Raw genomic sequence first — 17,651 nt, forward strand, 5'->3', positions numbered from 1 at the left:
TAAAAAATATTTTATATAAAGTATTATTTATTTCATGATGTGATAGGAGTAGTTAAATCTATAATATTTAAATTTAAAACCATTAATGTTAATATATATATATATATAGTTATTTTATTACCTCAATTTAAAAAGCATTCTTAACCAAACACATTAAACTATTTTTTGTTCAACCTTAGTTTTAACTACAATTTTAACCAAACTTATATAAATACCAAATCAACCTCAACCAAAAGTACTTTTTCTAAAATAACTTTTTTCAAACCACAAACACGAGTATTCATGAGCTAAGCTGCGAGTGCGATACAATTAATTTTAATGTTAAAACAAATCTCAGATTTATTTTCTTTCAATGTAAAAAAAAAATTAAACATTACTAACATGTTTTTTAATAGAAATTTTTTTAATCATAAAATCAAAATAGAATACATATTAGATAGTAATTTTTTAATTATAAAAATGATGATATATTGGATCAAATTCTTTTTAATATAAAAAATCAAGGTATTGCTAATGTGATTTCTAGCTAAAATAAAAATTATAATCATGAACTCAAAATATAATTCATATTATATGATATCTTTTTAAATATTGAGACAATGAATATTAGATGATATTTTTAAAAAAATATTTAAATGACTACAAATTAGATTGACTTGGGTTAACTTGTCAAATCCGTGATTTGAGTCATGAGATCGTAATAACCAATAAAAACTAATTAAAATAAATTATAAAACTTAATTCACAGTTAATCCAATGTTGAAAGATGAAATTGAAAAAAAAACAATTAAAAAAAAACAAAAAAAAACCACTCTAGTCAATGTGAGTTAACCTTCCAAACTCGTTACTCATGTCATGAGATTATGATAGCCCTATATAAAAGAATTATAAAAAAACATGAAGCATAATTTCACTAATCACATGTTAAAGTATGAAATTGCAAGAAAAAATAATAATAAAACAAATTAGGTTATTGAAAAATAAAATTAAAAATTATATAAAAAAAGGGGCAAAAGCAAAGCATTGTTCTAGTGAGGAAACAATAAAATAAAAATTCCCAAGTGTTGGCATAGGCTTTTTATTATTATTATTAAGACGAGATGCTTGTTTTTAAAAAAAAAATTGCGACAAGTCGCCTATAGTGATAAGTGACCTGCATTATTTGATCCGTCGGATGATTGAAAATCAGGATAAGTTTTTGGATCCTAAAAACTTAATTTTCAACTCTTTCTGCTTAAAAACACCTTTAAATATAATATGATCCTTAAAAGAGCACTTAACAACCTCAAAACACCCCAAAATCACTCTAAAAATAAAAACCAATCGAATACAAAAACAAATGGATCCCGATCTACTCTAAAAAACAAGGATTATGGGCAAGCCATGCACCATCTATTTCTGACTTAGAGACTTCAAAGCATGAAAATTCACATGCCCGTATCTTGCATGCCATCGCCATGCTTCTTCTTTGCTCCTTACCAGAAAGCATTCGGGTAGAGCTGGTGCTATGTTAAGCACATATAATCGGTTGCTTGACCTCTTCACTTTTGCTAGTAGCCTTTGTAATCTGTCCAAAATAGTCATAACACCTCCTTCAATCACAACCTTGCATCCGTTTTCATCCAACTGACCAAGGCTTATTATGTTGCTCTTCAACATTGGGATGTAGTAGACATTAGTAAGTATTCGATGTTCACCTGTGAAGTCTTCAAGCAAAACCGAACCTCTTCCTTGGATTTTTACAGTCAAGCCATCCCTAAATTTGACTGACCCTGTAATAGTCGTGTCAATTTCAGCAAATTTTTCAATACATCCGGTCATGTGGTTACTTGCGTCGGTATCTAAATACCAAGCCTTCTCTCGGGTGCCTTTAATCTTTGGCACCACCTTGTCTTCGTGCAGTAACACATGCTCGTTCTGTATTAAGTGGCTGATGACACAAGTTTCGGCCATCAGTATTGTCGGTTCATCAACGGTTTGTGTTGTAACAAAATTAGCCCTCTCTCTTCGATTTGGCTTGGAACAATCTTTTGCGAAGTGTCCAAATTCATTACAATTGAAACACTTAACCTTGGATTTGTCAAAGTTTCGTGGCTTTCGGTCTTCGTTAGTGCGTTCACCATTTCCTCGACCTCCACCATATCCACGCCCACTACCATGTCCTCTCCAGTGACGTCCTCCTCTTTTGTTGTTGCTGAAACTTTCATTTTTCTTTGCCTTGGGGTTCTTGCTTCCCTTTCGGCTTGGGTGAATAGCAACTGCTCTCCTGTACTCTCTGTATGAGATCGCCCCTTCAATCCCTCTTCAAATGTTCTCAAACGCCCAATTGCTTCTGAAACCGACATCGTGTCTACATCTCCAAACTGCTCAAATGTCCCAATGATTTGAAGAAATTGATCTGGAACCGAACTGAACAGCTTTTCAACAATTTCGCTTTCTTCAAGTTTCGCGCCAAGTGATCGGATCTCACCAACCAAGGTAGTCAACTTCATCGAATACTCATTTACGGTTTCTGAATCTTGCATATGCACCTTGTACAATTGTCGTTTCAGTACTTGTACACGTGCCTTCTTGACACGATCTTCGCCAATTCGCATCTCCCTGAGTGCGTCCCAAGCCTCCTTTGTCGTCTGCTTCTCCGCGATTGCCTTCATCACGTCATCTGGCACGGCTTGAGAGATGGCTACCATGGCGCCTTGATCTTTGTCGTCGTCTATGTCTACACCTTCGATCACTGACCATACTCCTAGCGAACACAAGATTATCTTCATCTTGACAATCCATATGTCGTAGTTCGTTTCGCTTAACATTGGATAATGGATCGGGATTGAGGCTCCTCTTGCTGTCGGTTTGACGACTGCAAGCGTCTTAGATTGATCTCCTTCAACACCGGCCATTGCTTTGACAATCTTGGCTCTGATACCATATGATGGTTATTCTTTCTTACGGCCAGTCACACAATTTAGGAAACTCACAGAATCACAGAGACAAAAATAATGAAAGAACAGAGGCCTTTTGTGATGCTTAACTCACTGCATCATTTTCTGAATTTCTTATTATATATAGAAGCAAATACGAAAGGTTACGTCCTCTAATTAACCTCTAAATCATAACTGCTATATGAAAAGTTACGTCCACTAAATGACCTCTAAATCATAACTTCTATATGAAAGGTTACGTCTACTCTTAAACTCTGCTGGAATTAAAACAAAACATAAACAAAACAAACTGAAATAAAACAACAAGATTAATTCTATCATTCTCCTCCTTAAGCTTGTTTTTCCTTATTGATGTCCAGTACACCAATCTTTCCTCTCATCTCCTGAAACTTTATCCTTCCCAGTGACTTTGTTAAGATATCAGCAAGCTGGTCCTCGGTACGAACATGCTGAACTTCAACCAATCCCGATTTCACACAATCTCTTATGTAATGAAACCGAGTGTCAATATGTTTACTCCTCTCATGATGAACTGAGTTCTTGGTTAGAGCAATTGCGAATTGATTATCCATTTTTAGCACCACTTTCTTAGGTTCAGCCTTTAGCAATTCTCCTAACAATCGACTCAGCCACACACCTTGACACGCTGCCGCACAACCAGCAATATATTCTGCTTCGCATGAAGACAGCGCCACCACTTTCTGCTTTTGTGAACACCAGCTGATCGGATTTGCCCCAAGAAAGAATATCAATCCTGAAGTGCTTTTTCTGTCATTATTGTCACCAGCCAGATCACTGTCCGAAAACCCGATCAGCTCCAAATCTCCTTCTTTCTTCTCATACACAAAACCAAAGTTCAATGTTCCCTTCACGTACCTCAGTATGTGCTTTACTGCTGCCATGTGTTCCAGCGTGGGTTTCTCCATAAATCGACTTACCATTCCAATAGCAAACGCCAAGTCTGGACGTGTGTGTAGCAAGTATCTCAAACTGCCAACGATACTTCGATACAAAGTTACATCTACAGGAGGTTCAAGGCTATCCTTGTTCAATTTCAGGCGAGGCTCCATAGGAATCTGTGTTGAGTTACAGTCCTTCATCCCACATTTCTCCAGCACCTTCTTTGCAAAACCCGATTGCTTTAAGGTGATTCTTGTTGGAGTCTAACACACTTCAATTCCCAAATAATAGCTAAGCAACCCAAGATCACTCATTCTAAATAGCCCTTTCATCTGAGATTTGAATTTGTCAATGTCTCGAATACATCCTCCAGTGATAATTAAATCGTCTACATATACTCCAACAGTTAAATTTCCTTCCTTTCTCGTGTACACCGCATGTTCTAGAAGACACCTCTCAAAACCGAGTGCCTTCAACGACTTATCCAACTTGGAATTCCATGCTCTAGGCGCTTGTCGCAAACCGTACAAGGCTTTATACAGTTTCAGCACCTTGTACTCTTCTCCTTTTATCTCAAAACCCGGTGGCTGCAGAACATACACATCCTCCTCCAATTCACCATTAAGGAAAGCGGATTTTACATCCATGTGATGCACTTGCCACCCCTTTTGTGCAGCGATTGATATCAACAACCGTACAGTTTCCAACCGAGCAACAGGAGCAAAAACTTCGTCAAAATCTATCTCGTGCTTTTGAACATACCCCTTTGCTACTAACCTCGCCTTGTGTTTGATTATTCTCCCTTGAGTATCTTTCTTCAATTTAAACACCCACTTCAAACCAATTGGCTTTTGATTTTCTGGTAAAACAACTAACCTCCATGTTGCATTCTCCTGTATGCTGGAAATTTCTTCTTCCATAGCCTTTCTCCATGCTGAATCGGTTCTTGCTTCTTCATAACTCGTAGGCTCCTCCTCTCCTAGCAAACATAGCCCCGAATAATCCAATTCAGTAGGAATAGTTTTGTCGTACAAACTGTTTAGGTCTCGTTTCCCTCTTGGTCCCACTTCTGATGCCTCTGGATGGATGAATTCGGATGCCCTCTGCTCAACAGGAAACGACACTGGAGTTTGTGCATTTCCAGAGCCGAATCCATCTGCTCTGTTGCTACCAGCAGATGTATTCTCAGGCTCGCCAGATTGATAGAACCCTGGCTGTGGAGACGCCATATTTGGATACAGCATCTCTTCCTCAATTCGTTGATGGGCAGCATCACTTGAAACTGCAACAGGAAAATAAAGAACAGAAAAGATATCCTTTGATGGTTTAGATTCTGTAGCCGATGAATCAGTCCACTCCCACTTCTTTTCTTCATCAAACACGGCATCACGAGTCACTACCACCTGTTTTGTCTTTGGATCAAACATCCGATAACCCTTGGTATTCAAATCATATCCAATAAACACCATAGGTTTATTTCGATCTGCTAGTTTCGAAAGGTGAGGTGTGACATTCTTCACGTGAGCAATACATCCAAAAATTCGTAAGTGTTCAACTCTTGGCTTTCAATTGTAGTAGGCTTCAGAGGGTGTCTTGTCAACTAGACTCTTAGTTGGTGCTCTGTTCAGCAAGTAAATTGCCGTTGACACCGCTTCTCCCCAAAATTTGCCGGGAACACTTTTACTTTTCAGTAAACTTCTTGCCATGCCAACCACTGTCTGATTTCTCCGTTCCACGACACCATTTTGCTACGGAGAATAAGGTGCAGTAAAGTAGTGTTTAATACCATTTAATTCGCAAAAGCCCTTGAACTCATTTGATGTGAATTCACCACCACGATCACTTCGAAAAGCTTTCAACTTACACCCTTTCTCCATTTCGACTGCAACTTTGATCCTTTTAAAACTTTCGAACGCCTCAGCTTTGCTTGAGATCAGAACCTGCCACATAAACCTTGTGCAATCATCGACAATTAGCATAAAATAACGCTTTCCCCCATTCGTAGTCGGTGTGATTGGCCCGCACAAATCTATATGCCACAACTCAAGAGGGTACTCGGCTCTGAAATTTGATTCAGCAGGGAATGGTTTTCGCTGTTGTTTTCCAATCAAACTGTCGCGGGTGCGCAACGTCGCGGCGATCGTCCACCCTCAAATGTGTAATGGGGGGATATATATCTGGTAAATATGGGGAGACAAGGAATTCTTTGTCTCTTATCAATGAAAAATGGTGTGGGAGTCGCCACCTAATATTTTGGTCACTAGGAACCCTAACTGGTCTCAGAGATCGGGCACGGGGACTGGTTGCGTAAAGGGAAGGTATTAGCACCCCAAATACGCCCTACCTAAGGTAAGCTGCATTGTTTATTTGTCTGATAAAATTTAAGGTCTCGTTATGTTTACTAGTTGTTGGTTCGTCTATAGTTCAAGAAAAGTCCTCCTCAATAAGGAGGTCCTTATCTTATCGAGTAAAACCTAACCGTTCTAACATCTATGTATGTTGGTCCGTCTATGGTTCAAGAAAAGTCCTCCTCAATAAGGAGGTCCTTATCTTATCGGGTAAAACCTAACCATTCTAACGTCTATATAAAAAAACCATATTTTTAATATCATGAATATGTTTTATGTATAAATTTATAATCCCAAATACTAAAAGAAAACCAAAAGATTTTTTTAGAATTTTTGAAATATTGGCCTAGTTCTCATGGCTTGAATAAACTGGTTATTAAAGCCAAAATGCATGCTAATACATATATTGTTTTGAAATTTTCTTTGTTGTAGGAAAAATATGATGTTATAATATTTATATATATATATTGGAGAGACTAGGCCGTATTTTAAAACAAAAACATTTTTTTTAATTGTGTATTTTTTGATGTTTTGACGAAAACCGGGTATTTTAATACTGAATTTATATCTCTACGGTATAAAAATACAACCCAATATCCTGCAAAATTTGTAGAAAAAGATGCAAGAAAATCACATTTTTTTAAAAATGATTTTGGAAAATTTTTTTAATATTATTATTTTTGTTTTTTAAAAAAAATATAATACACACACACACACACACACACACACACACACATATATATATATATATATATATATATATATATATATATATATATATATATGTAATTCACGTCCTGCATAAACAGTAGGACGTGAATTATATTTCACGCTACTGTTCATGCAATGAACAGTAGGTAAGGAAGAAGAAGAAGAAAAGGAGGAAGATGAAGGAGGAGGAAAGGAAGAGGGGCTCACTTGGCCGAAGGGGTTGTGGCTGCTGTGATGAGGTGGTTCAGCCGGTGGTTGTAGAGGTGGAGTTGGAGGAAGACGGCGTCGGTTTCCTGTGGCAGAGGGAGAAAGAAGAAGAAGAAAAATCTGCAGAAATTGGGCGAAAATGCTGGTTTTTGGCTGACTTTGGACCCGAATGTTTTCCCCCTCAGATCATCAAATCCGACTCTATTTATAGGAAGTGTAAGAGGGTTATCTTGCCTACGTTTTGGAAAAAATACAGCCCCTGATTCAGTTGGGAAGCATCTCAACCGTTGGCTCAAAGTGTCCACCTCGAGCTGCCAAATTTGGCAGCTCCAGGCTGTGAACTGCCCGAGGTGGCCACTATGAGCCACTCAACGGAGCCGTTTCTAACTTTTTCGACCCGACCGGACCATTCTCCGGGATAAAGGGGTTTCATGTGGACATGTTGGTGCATGCTTTGTCGGATTTGGGGGTCAAACGAGGCAGAAAACACGCCTGGAAGTCGACCACTCGGGCAGCTCGGTGGGGAAGAAAATGAACAGTTCCTGCCCCTTTTCAAATCAGTCCTCCAGTTTTCAATTTCTTCAATTTGGCCCCGGATCAAATCCAATACAGCCCCTCTTATTTACGTGCCTTTTCCAAATTGGTCCCTGGTTTCGGATTTTCTCAATTAAGTCCCTAATTGGCCCTTAAACTTCAATATGTATGCAATTAGGCCCTTGATTTAACCAAATCAACTCTCAAAAATTATAATTTAACCCCAGAACTTTAATTTCTTCCAATTAAAGCCTAAATTGACTTAAAAACTCAATTTTCCTTGCAATCAAAACCTCTATAAATTCAAATAAACCTTCAATAAAATCCAATTGAGTCCATAAACATCCAACTTTGGCCCTTTTCTCTTCAAATTAAATTTTCTCTTTCAACAGGGCTCTCCTCCTTCAAGAATATACTGTCAAAAAATTCACTCCTTGCATTTCTGAACCTCCTTAATCAATTTTTTCTGATTCTTTCTGAGCGCTCCCACCTCTTATTATTTTTCTAATTTTCCTCCGGCTATATATTTTTATTTTTGTGGGGGGACCCAAAAATGGGTTACAACACAAACATCCATCACAAATGTGATCTTCATGCTCGATTATGGGCAAGCCATGCACCATCTATTTCTGACTTAGAGACTTCAAAGCATGAAAATTCACATGCCCGTATCTTGCATGCCATCGCCATGCTTCTTCTTTGCTCCTTACCAGAAAGCATTCGGGTAGAGCTGGTGCTATGTTAAGCACATATAATCGGTTGCTTGACCTCTTCACTTTTGCTAGTAGCCTTTGTAATCTGTCCAAAATAGTCATAACACCTCCTTCAATCACAACCTTGCATCCGTTTTCATCTAACTGACCAAGGCTTATTATGTTGCTCTTCAACATTGGGATGTAGTAGACATTAGTAAGTATTTGATGTTCACCTGTGAAGTCTTCAAGCAAAACCGAACCTCTTCCTTGGATTTTTACAGTCGAGCCATCCCCAAATTTGACTGACCCTGTAATAGTCGTGTCAATTTCAGCAAATTTTTCAATACATCCGGTCATGTGGTTACTTGCGTCGGTATCTAAATACCAAGCCTTCTCTCGGGTGCCTTTAATCTTTGGCACCACCTTGTCTTCGTGCAGTAACACATGCTCGTTCTGTATTAAGTGGCTGATGACACAAGTTTCGGCCATCAGTAGTGCCGGTTCATCAACGGTTTGTGTTGTAACAAAATTAGCCCTCTCTCTTCGGTTTGGCTTGGAACAATCTTTTACGAAGTGTCCAAATTCATTACAATTGAAACACTTAACCTTGGATTTGTCAAAGTTTCGTGGCTTTCGGTCTTCGTTAGTGCGTTCACCATTTCCTCGACCTCCACCATATCCACGCCCACTACCATGTCCTCTCCAGTGACGTCCTCCTCTTTTGTTGTTGCTGAAACTTTCATTTTTCTTTGCCTTGGGGTTCTTGCTTCCCTTTCGGCTTGGGTGAATAGCAACTGCTCTCCTGTACTCTCTGTATGAGATCGCCCCTTCAATCCCTCTTCAAATATTCTCAAACGCCCAATTGCTTCTGAAACCGACATCGTGTCTACATCTCCAAACTACTCAATTGTCCCAATGATTTGAAGAAATCGATCTGGAACCGAACTGAACAGCTTTTCAACAATTTCGCTTTCTTCAAGTTTCGCGCCAAGTGATCGGATCTCACCAACCAAGGCAGTCAACTTCATCGAATACTCATTTACGGTTTCTGAATCTTGCATATGCACCTTGTACAATTGTCGTTTCAGTACTTGTACACGTGCCTTCTTGACACGATCTTCGCCAATTCGCATCTCCCTGAGTGCGTCCCAAGCCTCCTTTGCCGTCTGCTTCTCCGCGATTGCCATCATCACGTCATCTGGCACGGCTTGAGAGATGGCTACCATGGCGCCTTGATCTTTGTCGTCGTCTGTGTCTACACCTTCGATCACTGACCATACTCCTAGCGAACACAAGATTATCTTCATCTTGACAGCCCATATGTCGTAGTTCGTTTCGCTTAACATTGGATAATGGATCGGGATTGAGGCTCCTCTTGCTGTCGGTTTGACGACTGCAAGCGTCTTAGATTGATCTCCTTCAACATCGGCCATTGCTTTGACAATCTTGGCTCTGATACCATATGATGGTTATTCTTTCTTACGGCCAGTCACACAATTTAGGAAACTCACACAATCACAGAGACAAAAATAATGAAAGAACAGAGGCCTTTTGTGATGCTTAACTCACTGCATCATTTTCTGAATTTCTTATTATATATAGAAGCAAATACGAAAGGTTACGTCCTCTAATTAACCTCTAAATCATAACTGCTATATGAAAAGTTACGTCCACTAAATGACCTCTAAATCATAACTTCTATATGAAAGGTTACGTCTACTCTTAAACTCTGCTGGAATTAAAACAAAACATAAACAAAACAAACTGAAATAAAACAACAAGATTAATTCTATCAAATACAATATCTATTTGCAAAGTATGCAGCTCATCAAACTTCTATCTTGGGAATGCTAAAAGCTGATGAACAGCTATTTTATTTATTCCATAAATATCGTTCCACACGGGCAGTCATGAACGCTTCAATTCTGGTAGAAACTGGTAATGCATACTCCAATTTCTGCAAAATGCAATTTTAAGCAGTAATCTACTTGAAGAACTCCATGACCCAAAAATTACAAACAAAGGTTTCAAATTTGATGCCACGGAATCCAGCTGCAGTGGCCAGGGCCATGAATTCATCTTCAGTCCGTTCTTTCCCTCCTAGGTTTTGAGTCATCATCATTACATCAAGTTGCGAGATCGCTTTCGCAGCAGGGCTTGTCTTGGCCGTGATCGGAAGAACTGATTCCATAACAATTACCTTCCCATCCTCTGGAATTGCTTTGTAGCAGTTCTTCAACAACTTCAAGCAGAGATCATCACTCCAATTATGGAGTATCCACTATAAGATTATATATCCATTAGTCGTTATTAGTGATTTTGGTGTCTAAAATTGAGCAAGTAGATTATATGCCGTCAGAATTTTGGTACCTTCAGGAAAATGGCATCTCCTTTGGGAACACTTTCAAACATATCTCCTCCCACGTGCTCCACACCTGCATGAGAAACCAGTTCCCACATCTATGACCAAGTCTTTCATTGTCTAGTCTTTTCCTTGTCCTGTAAAGCCTGTGATTCTCTGCAAACTTCTCTTCTTTTCTTTTGGGTTCACTGAAAACATTTTTATGGGTAAAGTATATGTGTGGCTTGTCATGTTTTAGATTGTGGCACCTCAAATTTCAGATTTTGGTCATACGAGGTTTGAAGTTTCAGGCAGATTCATTAATGAATACGGAGCATGTTATCATGTTTTCCTAAATTCTCTCAATTTGTCAATTTAATTTTCCCACAGTGTTTGATTAACCTTAATCAATGACAGAAACATGAGCAAGTATCAGCGGAACCAGAAAGAATAAAATTTAACAATTACCATAAATTAAACGTAAGGAGAGGATGAACAAAACATACCAGGATAGGCCGGCGCATGCTCTATAACATGTGGCAAGTCGAAATTGATACCCTTGATCTGGGGATATTTAGACGTTACTGCCTTCATAGTGTGTCCCAACCCACCACCAATATCAACCAGCTGTTTCAGGTTCTTGAAACCATTGTATTTCTCAAGCATATTTCCATTTACAATAGTGGTTTGGTTGTACATTGCTGTGTTGAATACCTGATTGAACCTAGGGTCCAAGCCATTGTACTCAAAGGCATGTACTCCATGGACTCTGTGAAACGCAACTCCTCCTTCAAGAACTGCATCTTTTAGTTGAGACCTAGCAGGAAACGGATAAACATTGAGATTAGCTAGCTGCCCTTATCAACAAAATAGAGAGAGATAGGGGAGAGAAGTGATGATAAGAGGTACAATGTTTACTAATATTATTATAGTAAATTGAAGCAAGCAAAAATTAAATAGAAAAAATGTGACAATATATAGGGAGTGACAAACCAGCTCTGTAAGACGACGTTTTCTTGAATCAAGGCCATGAAGGGGGCCAAAGAAACACCATTTTGGTTGCGCACAAAGTACATGGACACAGGAGCCAGACTGTAGAACCTCTCCGAGCCATCGACAAAACAACAAAGCACTTGGTGGCTAGCCAAGAGCCTTAGAATACGGTCCAGCATCTTTGGTGTATCGGGGTTATCTGTTGGCAACTTGGCTGCGATATCTGCAGCAGAGAGTTTGACATCTGGACCTGCTTTGGCTATGATCTCAAAGATGCCAAGCTGAATCGCCGTGTGTAGAGTCATGGGTAGCACTGAGCTCAAAGCTAGTTGCATGGCATATCCAAAGTTTTCATCTTTCGCTTCACCAACTTGACTGACGTGGTTTTCTATAGAAGATGCCATAATGTTTTTTGAGGATGTCGATCAATTTTAGATAGAAGAAACCGGATGGGTTTATGAATATTCGGCTTCAAAAGTATTTATAATGGAAGATTAGATGAAATAGTTGACAACGAAGTAATCTTTTTATTAGAGGTGTAAAAAAAAACTGATTTAATCGAGAATACTGAAAAAAAAAAAACACAAAAATAAACATATTCTTGTAAACTATAATAAAAAAAATAAAAAAAAAATATCGTAAGAACAATGTTTAACTAATACAGTCATTAGAGATTGTGTAGTAGTTGTAAATGAGTTTTTTAACATTTGTATAATAATTTTTAGATATTTTAGTATAAAAACATTTAACTTGAACTCATTAGAGCTAACATGAAAATAATCAAAAGAATAATAGGTTGTCTGACACAACATGTAATAGTTTTTGTGTTTTAGAAGAAGTTATGTTGTTTAGATATTTGATTTTTATTTTTCTAAAGAAAACACACTTGTAATGCTTTTGTTTCTTTTTTTGTATTTTCTTTTAAATGATATCAAGAATCTAGTTGTATTTTAGCTCTTTTTTTTTTGTTGAAAAGTAGTTTCTATTTGAAAAGTGAATTTCAAAAAAGTAAATTATTTTTTAATGTTTGGTAGTGTAATGAAAAATAAGTTGGAAACAATTTCCAGTGTTTGGTTATGTCATGAAAAATGAATTGGAAAATAACTTATTAATGTATAATTTTTTTCAAGTTTATTAAAATAATGAGGAATAAATCTTACAAATTAAAAGGTTGAATATGAATGAAATTGAAAAAAAAAAATTCATAAATTATCTCAAATAAAATAAATAATAATCAAAATAATAGAGATCAAATCTAAAAAATAAAAAAAATTGAAAGATGAAGAAATTAAAATAATAATAATTATCATTTTATAAATTATTTCAAATAAAATAAGTAACAATCAAAAGAATAGGGACCAAATTTAATAGATAAAAAATTTCAATTAAAAAATAATAAAGGAAAAGCAAATAACAATTATAAAAATGAGGACCAAAGTTAACATAAAAATTAAATTCTAAGGGATGAAATTGAAAAACAAATATTCAAAACAAAATATATATAGCAATCAAGCCAAAATTTTCTTTGATTGAAAAGTATTTTCCGTTAACCAACTTTTCTAATAACAAACAAACACAGAAAAATTTAAAAAATAATATTTTACTTTCCAGAAAACTAACACTATCTTTGTTTTTTGAAATTCACTTTTCAGGAAATTATTTTTTAAATTTTTTTTAAATTTTATTTTTTTTCAATAAATTTTAACAAATTATTCTTTAATTTGACTTCAAAGTATGCAACCGTCTTAAAAAAGTTTGAGAACTGTAATAATAATATAAAAAAAATAGCGAGTTCAAGTGATAGAATTAACAATCACTTGGAATAAAAAAAAATTAAAAAAAAAAAAAGCATAAATGTTTCGGCAACATAAGTTTTTGCGGTTGTTGGCTGCGTGCAAATTAGGCTATCACGTTATTATTATAATTATTATAAGAGGGCTGCAAATTAGCGGCACGCAACCTGGTAAAAGCATGTGATGCAGTTAAGGTGCGGGGCCCGCGGGCCGTTCCAGTGATGTGATTTGCGTCTCGTCATGAAAAGCATGACCGAACCCAACGAGCGAGCGAAGGCGAGCCCAGACATCTCTTACACCATCTTTATCCAATGAGGAAAAGGCACGCGAGAAAGAAATTGATGGCATATTAGCAAAGCGTCCACCGTCACCGTCACCGTCACCGTCACCGTCACCGGCACCGGTTTAGCGAGGCATCTCCATGTATTTTGGGTCCTTGAATGTTTGTATTAGAACGAGAATCCAATCTCAGAACTCGTTTTTTAGATTAATTAAGAATATATTTTAGATATTATTTTATTAAATAACATTCTTTGTTTTTTTAGTAGGATTATAAGTCTTTTTATAATATTAGTAAGATATTTTTTTTCCCGGTCCATCATTATTTATTTTTAAATTTTATTTGGTTTTTTTTTAAGTGTATGTTTTTGTTATTATATAATAAAATAAAATTTTTAATTATAAAAATAACATTACAAAACCTATTAACTTCATAACATGAGTTATATATTTAATAATTTAACTTAAGTTGACTAGATGAATAAGTGTAGGTGTGTATATAGGTTTGTTAGCCTACAACAACTAGCAAGAAAATAAATAGGAGAATTAAAGTCTGCAAATTAAATCTAGTTAGGGAATAAATGGTAGAATTAATTGTTGGTACAACATTTAAAAAAAAAATAGTTGTTAGGAATGTTAAAGAGCTTTTATAAAATATATAGTTGTTAGAAAATTATTTTTAAGAGTTTAAAAAACTATGGTGGCAATTTAAAGGTCAAAAAATAAATTATTATTAAAGATAAAAGGTTCAATAAATACAGGCGATGTCTCACGCGCAGGGGGCAATCAAAGGTTTTTTTCTTGCTCGATCTAACCTTATAAGCATGAGCCTACCACATTTGTTGGCTACTAATTCATATTAAAGTTCATTATATAAATACTAGAAAAAAAAATCTTATTTTTTAAATGTAGGACTGAGAGTCCATTAGTATATATACTTTATGTTCACAAGAAAAAAATCGTGCTCTTCTAATGTAGGATAAAAGATTTTTTTAATTTAAATACTTTAACTTAAAAGAAAAAGATAATATCTTTTAAACATGAGATAAAAATCTTTTAAAATAATCTCCTAAACTTTATTATTTATAACTAAGATATCATTGTTTTGATATTTTAAAAAAAAAAATCGCGTTATACATATTAAATTTTAAGCTCATAATAAGAAAAATTTCCTGCAAATAAAAAAGAAATGGATATTTTAGAGATGATTGTTGGCAGCACCAAGGAACAGAGAGGGAGGAGGGTGAGCTGTGATTTTGGTTATGATTGTTTAGGGATTTCTTATTATAAGAATGAAAGGACAGAATTTTTATTTTTTTTTCAATGTTGTTGACATGGATTTTTAATGACGTAACATGCTAATAAATAATAAATAATCAAACTGTAATAGATCCTTGCTTATGAATAAATAAAATGGAGAGGTCGAGTGTTCTTTGCTTCTTTCTGTGCTGCTGACTATTTTCTTTCTCCTTTAAACAGTAAATAGATCCTGAGGCTGGGGATCACCAGGCCATAGAATTCTCGTGATGGTTCGCTAGGGTTTATGGTTTTTTAACTAGTGACAGAACTGGATACTGATGAGTGAATTGTAAGGGCAAGCACGAAGGTGTAATCAAGAAAATCAAATCTCAATTGTAGTTTCCATTCTGAAAAAATACACGCAGAAGGAAAAGGTTTCAGTTGGAAGAATGGTGCCTAATTTGCTCAGAAAACAACTCCATGCTCAAATCCAGGGAAAATTTTGGCAGCTGCTGTCTTCTACTGGCGTCTTACAGAATAAATCAGCTAAGTAATCAATCTCGTAATACATAAACAAGAGGCTACGAGAGTATATCAGAGCACATGAATATGCAATCATGAATCACCTACCAAGAATCTAAAACCAATTTTACTTAGATTTACTTGGATTTTCTCATGTACTTTTAATATAAAGTTGATGCCTACAAAACTTTGACGGGTACTCAAACTTCAGTGTGAGATACAAAACTTGAATTTGAAGGAACGAGGATGACAAAGCAAACCCTCTGCCAATGTTTCAGGTAAGGAGAATGCTTCGAGCTATTGTATTTGTCCAGCCTCCTTACATATATGCAAGCAGCAAAATCTCAGTCAGAGCTTGGTCGTCTCTCAACCCCTCTTTTAACAACTAAAACACGATCATGGAAGTCCTGCAAGAAAAATTCAATTAACGGGTAACAATGACAAACGAAGTGAAAGAAGAGAGAAAGTTGAAAGAAGGGAGGATGCTACTGAGCTTAACTGCTCCATTCATTGAAAGTGCAGCATCGCGTTCTGCAGAAGATGAAAATGAAAGGAAGGCATAAGTACGGTTCTTTCCTCCTCTACGATCATACAACACCCTTGCACTATCCACAACCCTAAATGTTTAATTTTTTTCAAGTTTATTAAAATAATAAGGAATAAATCTTATAAATTAAAAAGTTGAATGAGAATGAAATTAATAAAAAAAAATAATTTCATAAATTATCTCAAATAAAATAAATAATAATCAAAATAATAGAGATTAAATCTAAAAAATATAAAATATAAAAGATGAAGAAATAGTTGACAATGGAGTAATCTTTTTATTAGAGGTAAACAAAAAAATTGATTAAACTGAGAAAAATAAAAAACAATTAACCGAACCATAAAAAAACCGATTAGAATATTTAGAAAAACTTCTGGTTCGATTCAGTTTTGGTTTTATAATACTTAAACGAGCAACCCGAACTGAACCAAACCGAACCGGTTTAAATTAAAAAAATCTATAAATACTCCTCAATCTTCATAATCACAGACACACCACACAACCCACACGAGCCACACCATTTCAATCCTCACAGTAGCACAACCTCCCACAACACTCAAAAGTCTACAGACTCTACACCCAATTAATTATTCATTCTTTAACTACCCCCACCCAAGCTCTCACAGGCATAGTTATTAAACCTGGCCTGGTGGGTTGGCTCGGGACCCGATCGACCCGGGGGCTGAACCGGTCTGGTTTTATCAAAAGATTGCCTGGTGTAACGACCCGGCCAAACCCAGTCGACCCGACAGGTCAACCCGTGACCCGGGTGAGACCCAGTTTTTTTTTTTCAAATGTGGGATTTGAAACCCATTAGCATATATACTCTACATTTCCAAGAAAAAAGTTATGTTTTTTCAATGTGAGATAAAAAAAAAAAACCTTTTGGTTTAAATACTTAAACTTAAAAGGATAACATAGTATCTTTTTAATATGAGATTTGAAACCCACTAGTATATATACTCTATGTTCTCAAGAAAAAAGCTATGTTTTTTCAATGTGGGATTTAAAACCTACTAGTAAATATACTCTATGTTCCAAAAAAAACTATTTTTTTTCAATGTGGAATTTGAAACCCATTAGTATATATACTCTATGTTCCCAAGAAAAAAGATTTTTTTTTCAATATGGGATTTGAAACCCATTAATATATATATTATATATTCACAAGAAAAAAGTTGTGTTTTTTCAATGTGGAATTTGAAACCATTAGTATATATATTCTATGTTCCCAAAAAAAAATTATGTTTTTTCAATATGGGATAAAAAAACTTTTTAGTTTAAATACTTCAACTTAAAAGCTTAACATAATATTTTTTTATTGTGAGATAAAAAACTTTTTAAAATATTCTTTTAAACTTCATTATTTACAATTTATATAACCTATATTCACATGGATTTTTTCTTAATTTTTTCATATAAAATATTAAAACTTTAATTTTTAAAAAAAAATTTCGGGTTGACCCGAGTTGACATGGGTTGACCCATGAAACCCGAGACCCGGCCCCTTGACCGGGTTAACCCCGAGCCGGGTTTAATAACTATGCTCACAAGTCCACTCACATCTCACAATTAATTTTCCATAGCACACAACACAATTAAT

The 17,651-nt window shown here is 35.8% G+C and overlaps 1 protein-coding gene and 1 long non-coding RNA gene across 2 annotated transcripts; both read right to left on the reverse strand.

Moving 5' to 3' along the window:
* Nucleotides 1-10,182: 10,182 nt before the first annotated feature.
* LOC133692952 (cathecol O-methyltransferase 1-like) lies at nucleotides 10,183-12,108 on the reverse strand. Its single transcript, XM_062114136.1, has 4 exons — nucleotides 11,669-12,108; nucleotides 11,182-11,492; nucleotides 10,705-10,769; nucleotides 10,183-10,615 (listed from the first exon to the last, which is right to left on the reverse strand). Exons 1-4 carry the CDS (start codon nucleotides 12,070-12,072, stop codon nucleotides 10,319-10,321), a joined length of 1,077 nt encoding a protein of 358 aa, XP_061970120.1. The 5' UTR covers nucleotides 12,073-12,108; the 3' UTR covers nucleotides 10,183-10,318.
* Nucleotides 12,109-15,349: 3,241 nt separating this feature from the next.
* LOC133692895 (uncharacterized) lies at nucleotides 15,350-16,573 on the reverse strand. The gene is made up of 2 exons (XR_009842014.1): nucleotides 16,001-16,573; nucleotides 15,350-15,908 (listed from the first exon to the last, which is right to left on the reverse strand). It is a non-coding gene; the product is annotated as an uncharacterized LOC133692895 (long non-coding RNA).
* Nucleotides 16,574-17,651: the final 1,078 nt, after the last annotated feature.

The sequence above is a fragment of the Populus nigra genome, chromosome 4 (genome assembly GCF_951802175.1).
Source record: "Populus nigra chromosome 4, ddPopNigr1.1, whole genome shotgun sequence".
Classification (NCBI taxonomy): domain Eukaryota; kingdom Viridiplantae; phylum Streptophyta; class Magnoliopsida; order Malpighiales; family Salicaceae; genus Populus; species Populus nigra.

Coding starts and splice junctions, on each gene's coding strand:
- LOC133692952 (XM_062114136.1), bottom strand. CDS start 12,072: ATGGCATCTTCTATAGAAAACCACGTCAGTCAAGTTGGTGAAGCGAAA. Junction 10,770..11,181: donor GCATGCGCCGGCCTATCCTG/GTATGTTTTGTT, acceptor TTTCTCATGCAG/GTGTGGAGCACGTGGGAGGA. Junction 10,616..10,704: donor GAGATGCCATTTTCCTGAAG/GTACCAAAATTC, acceptor ATAATCTTATAG/TGGATACTCCATAATTGGAG.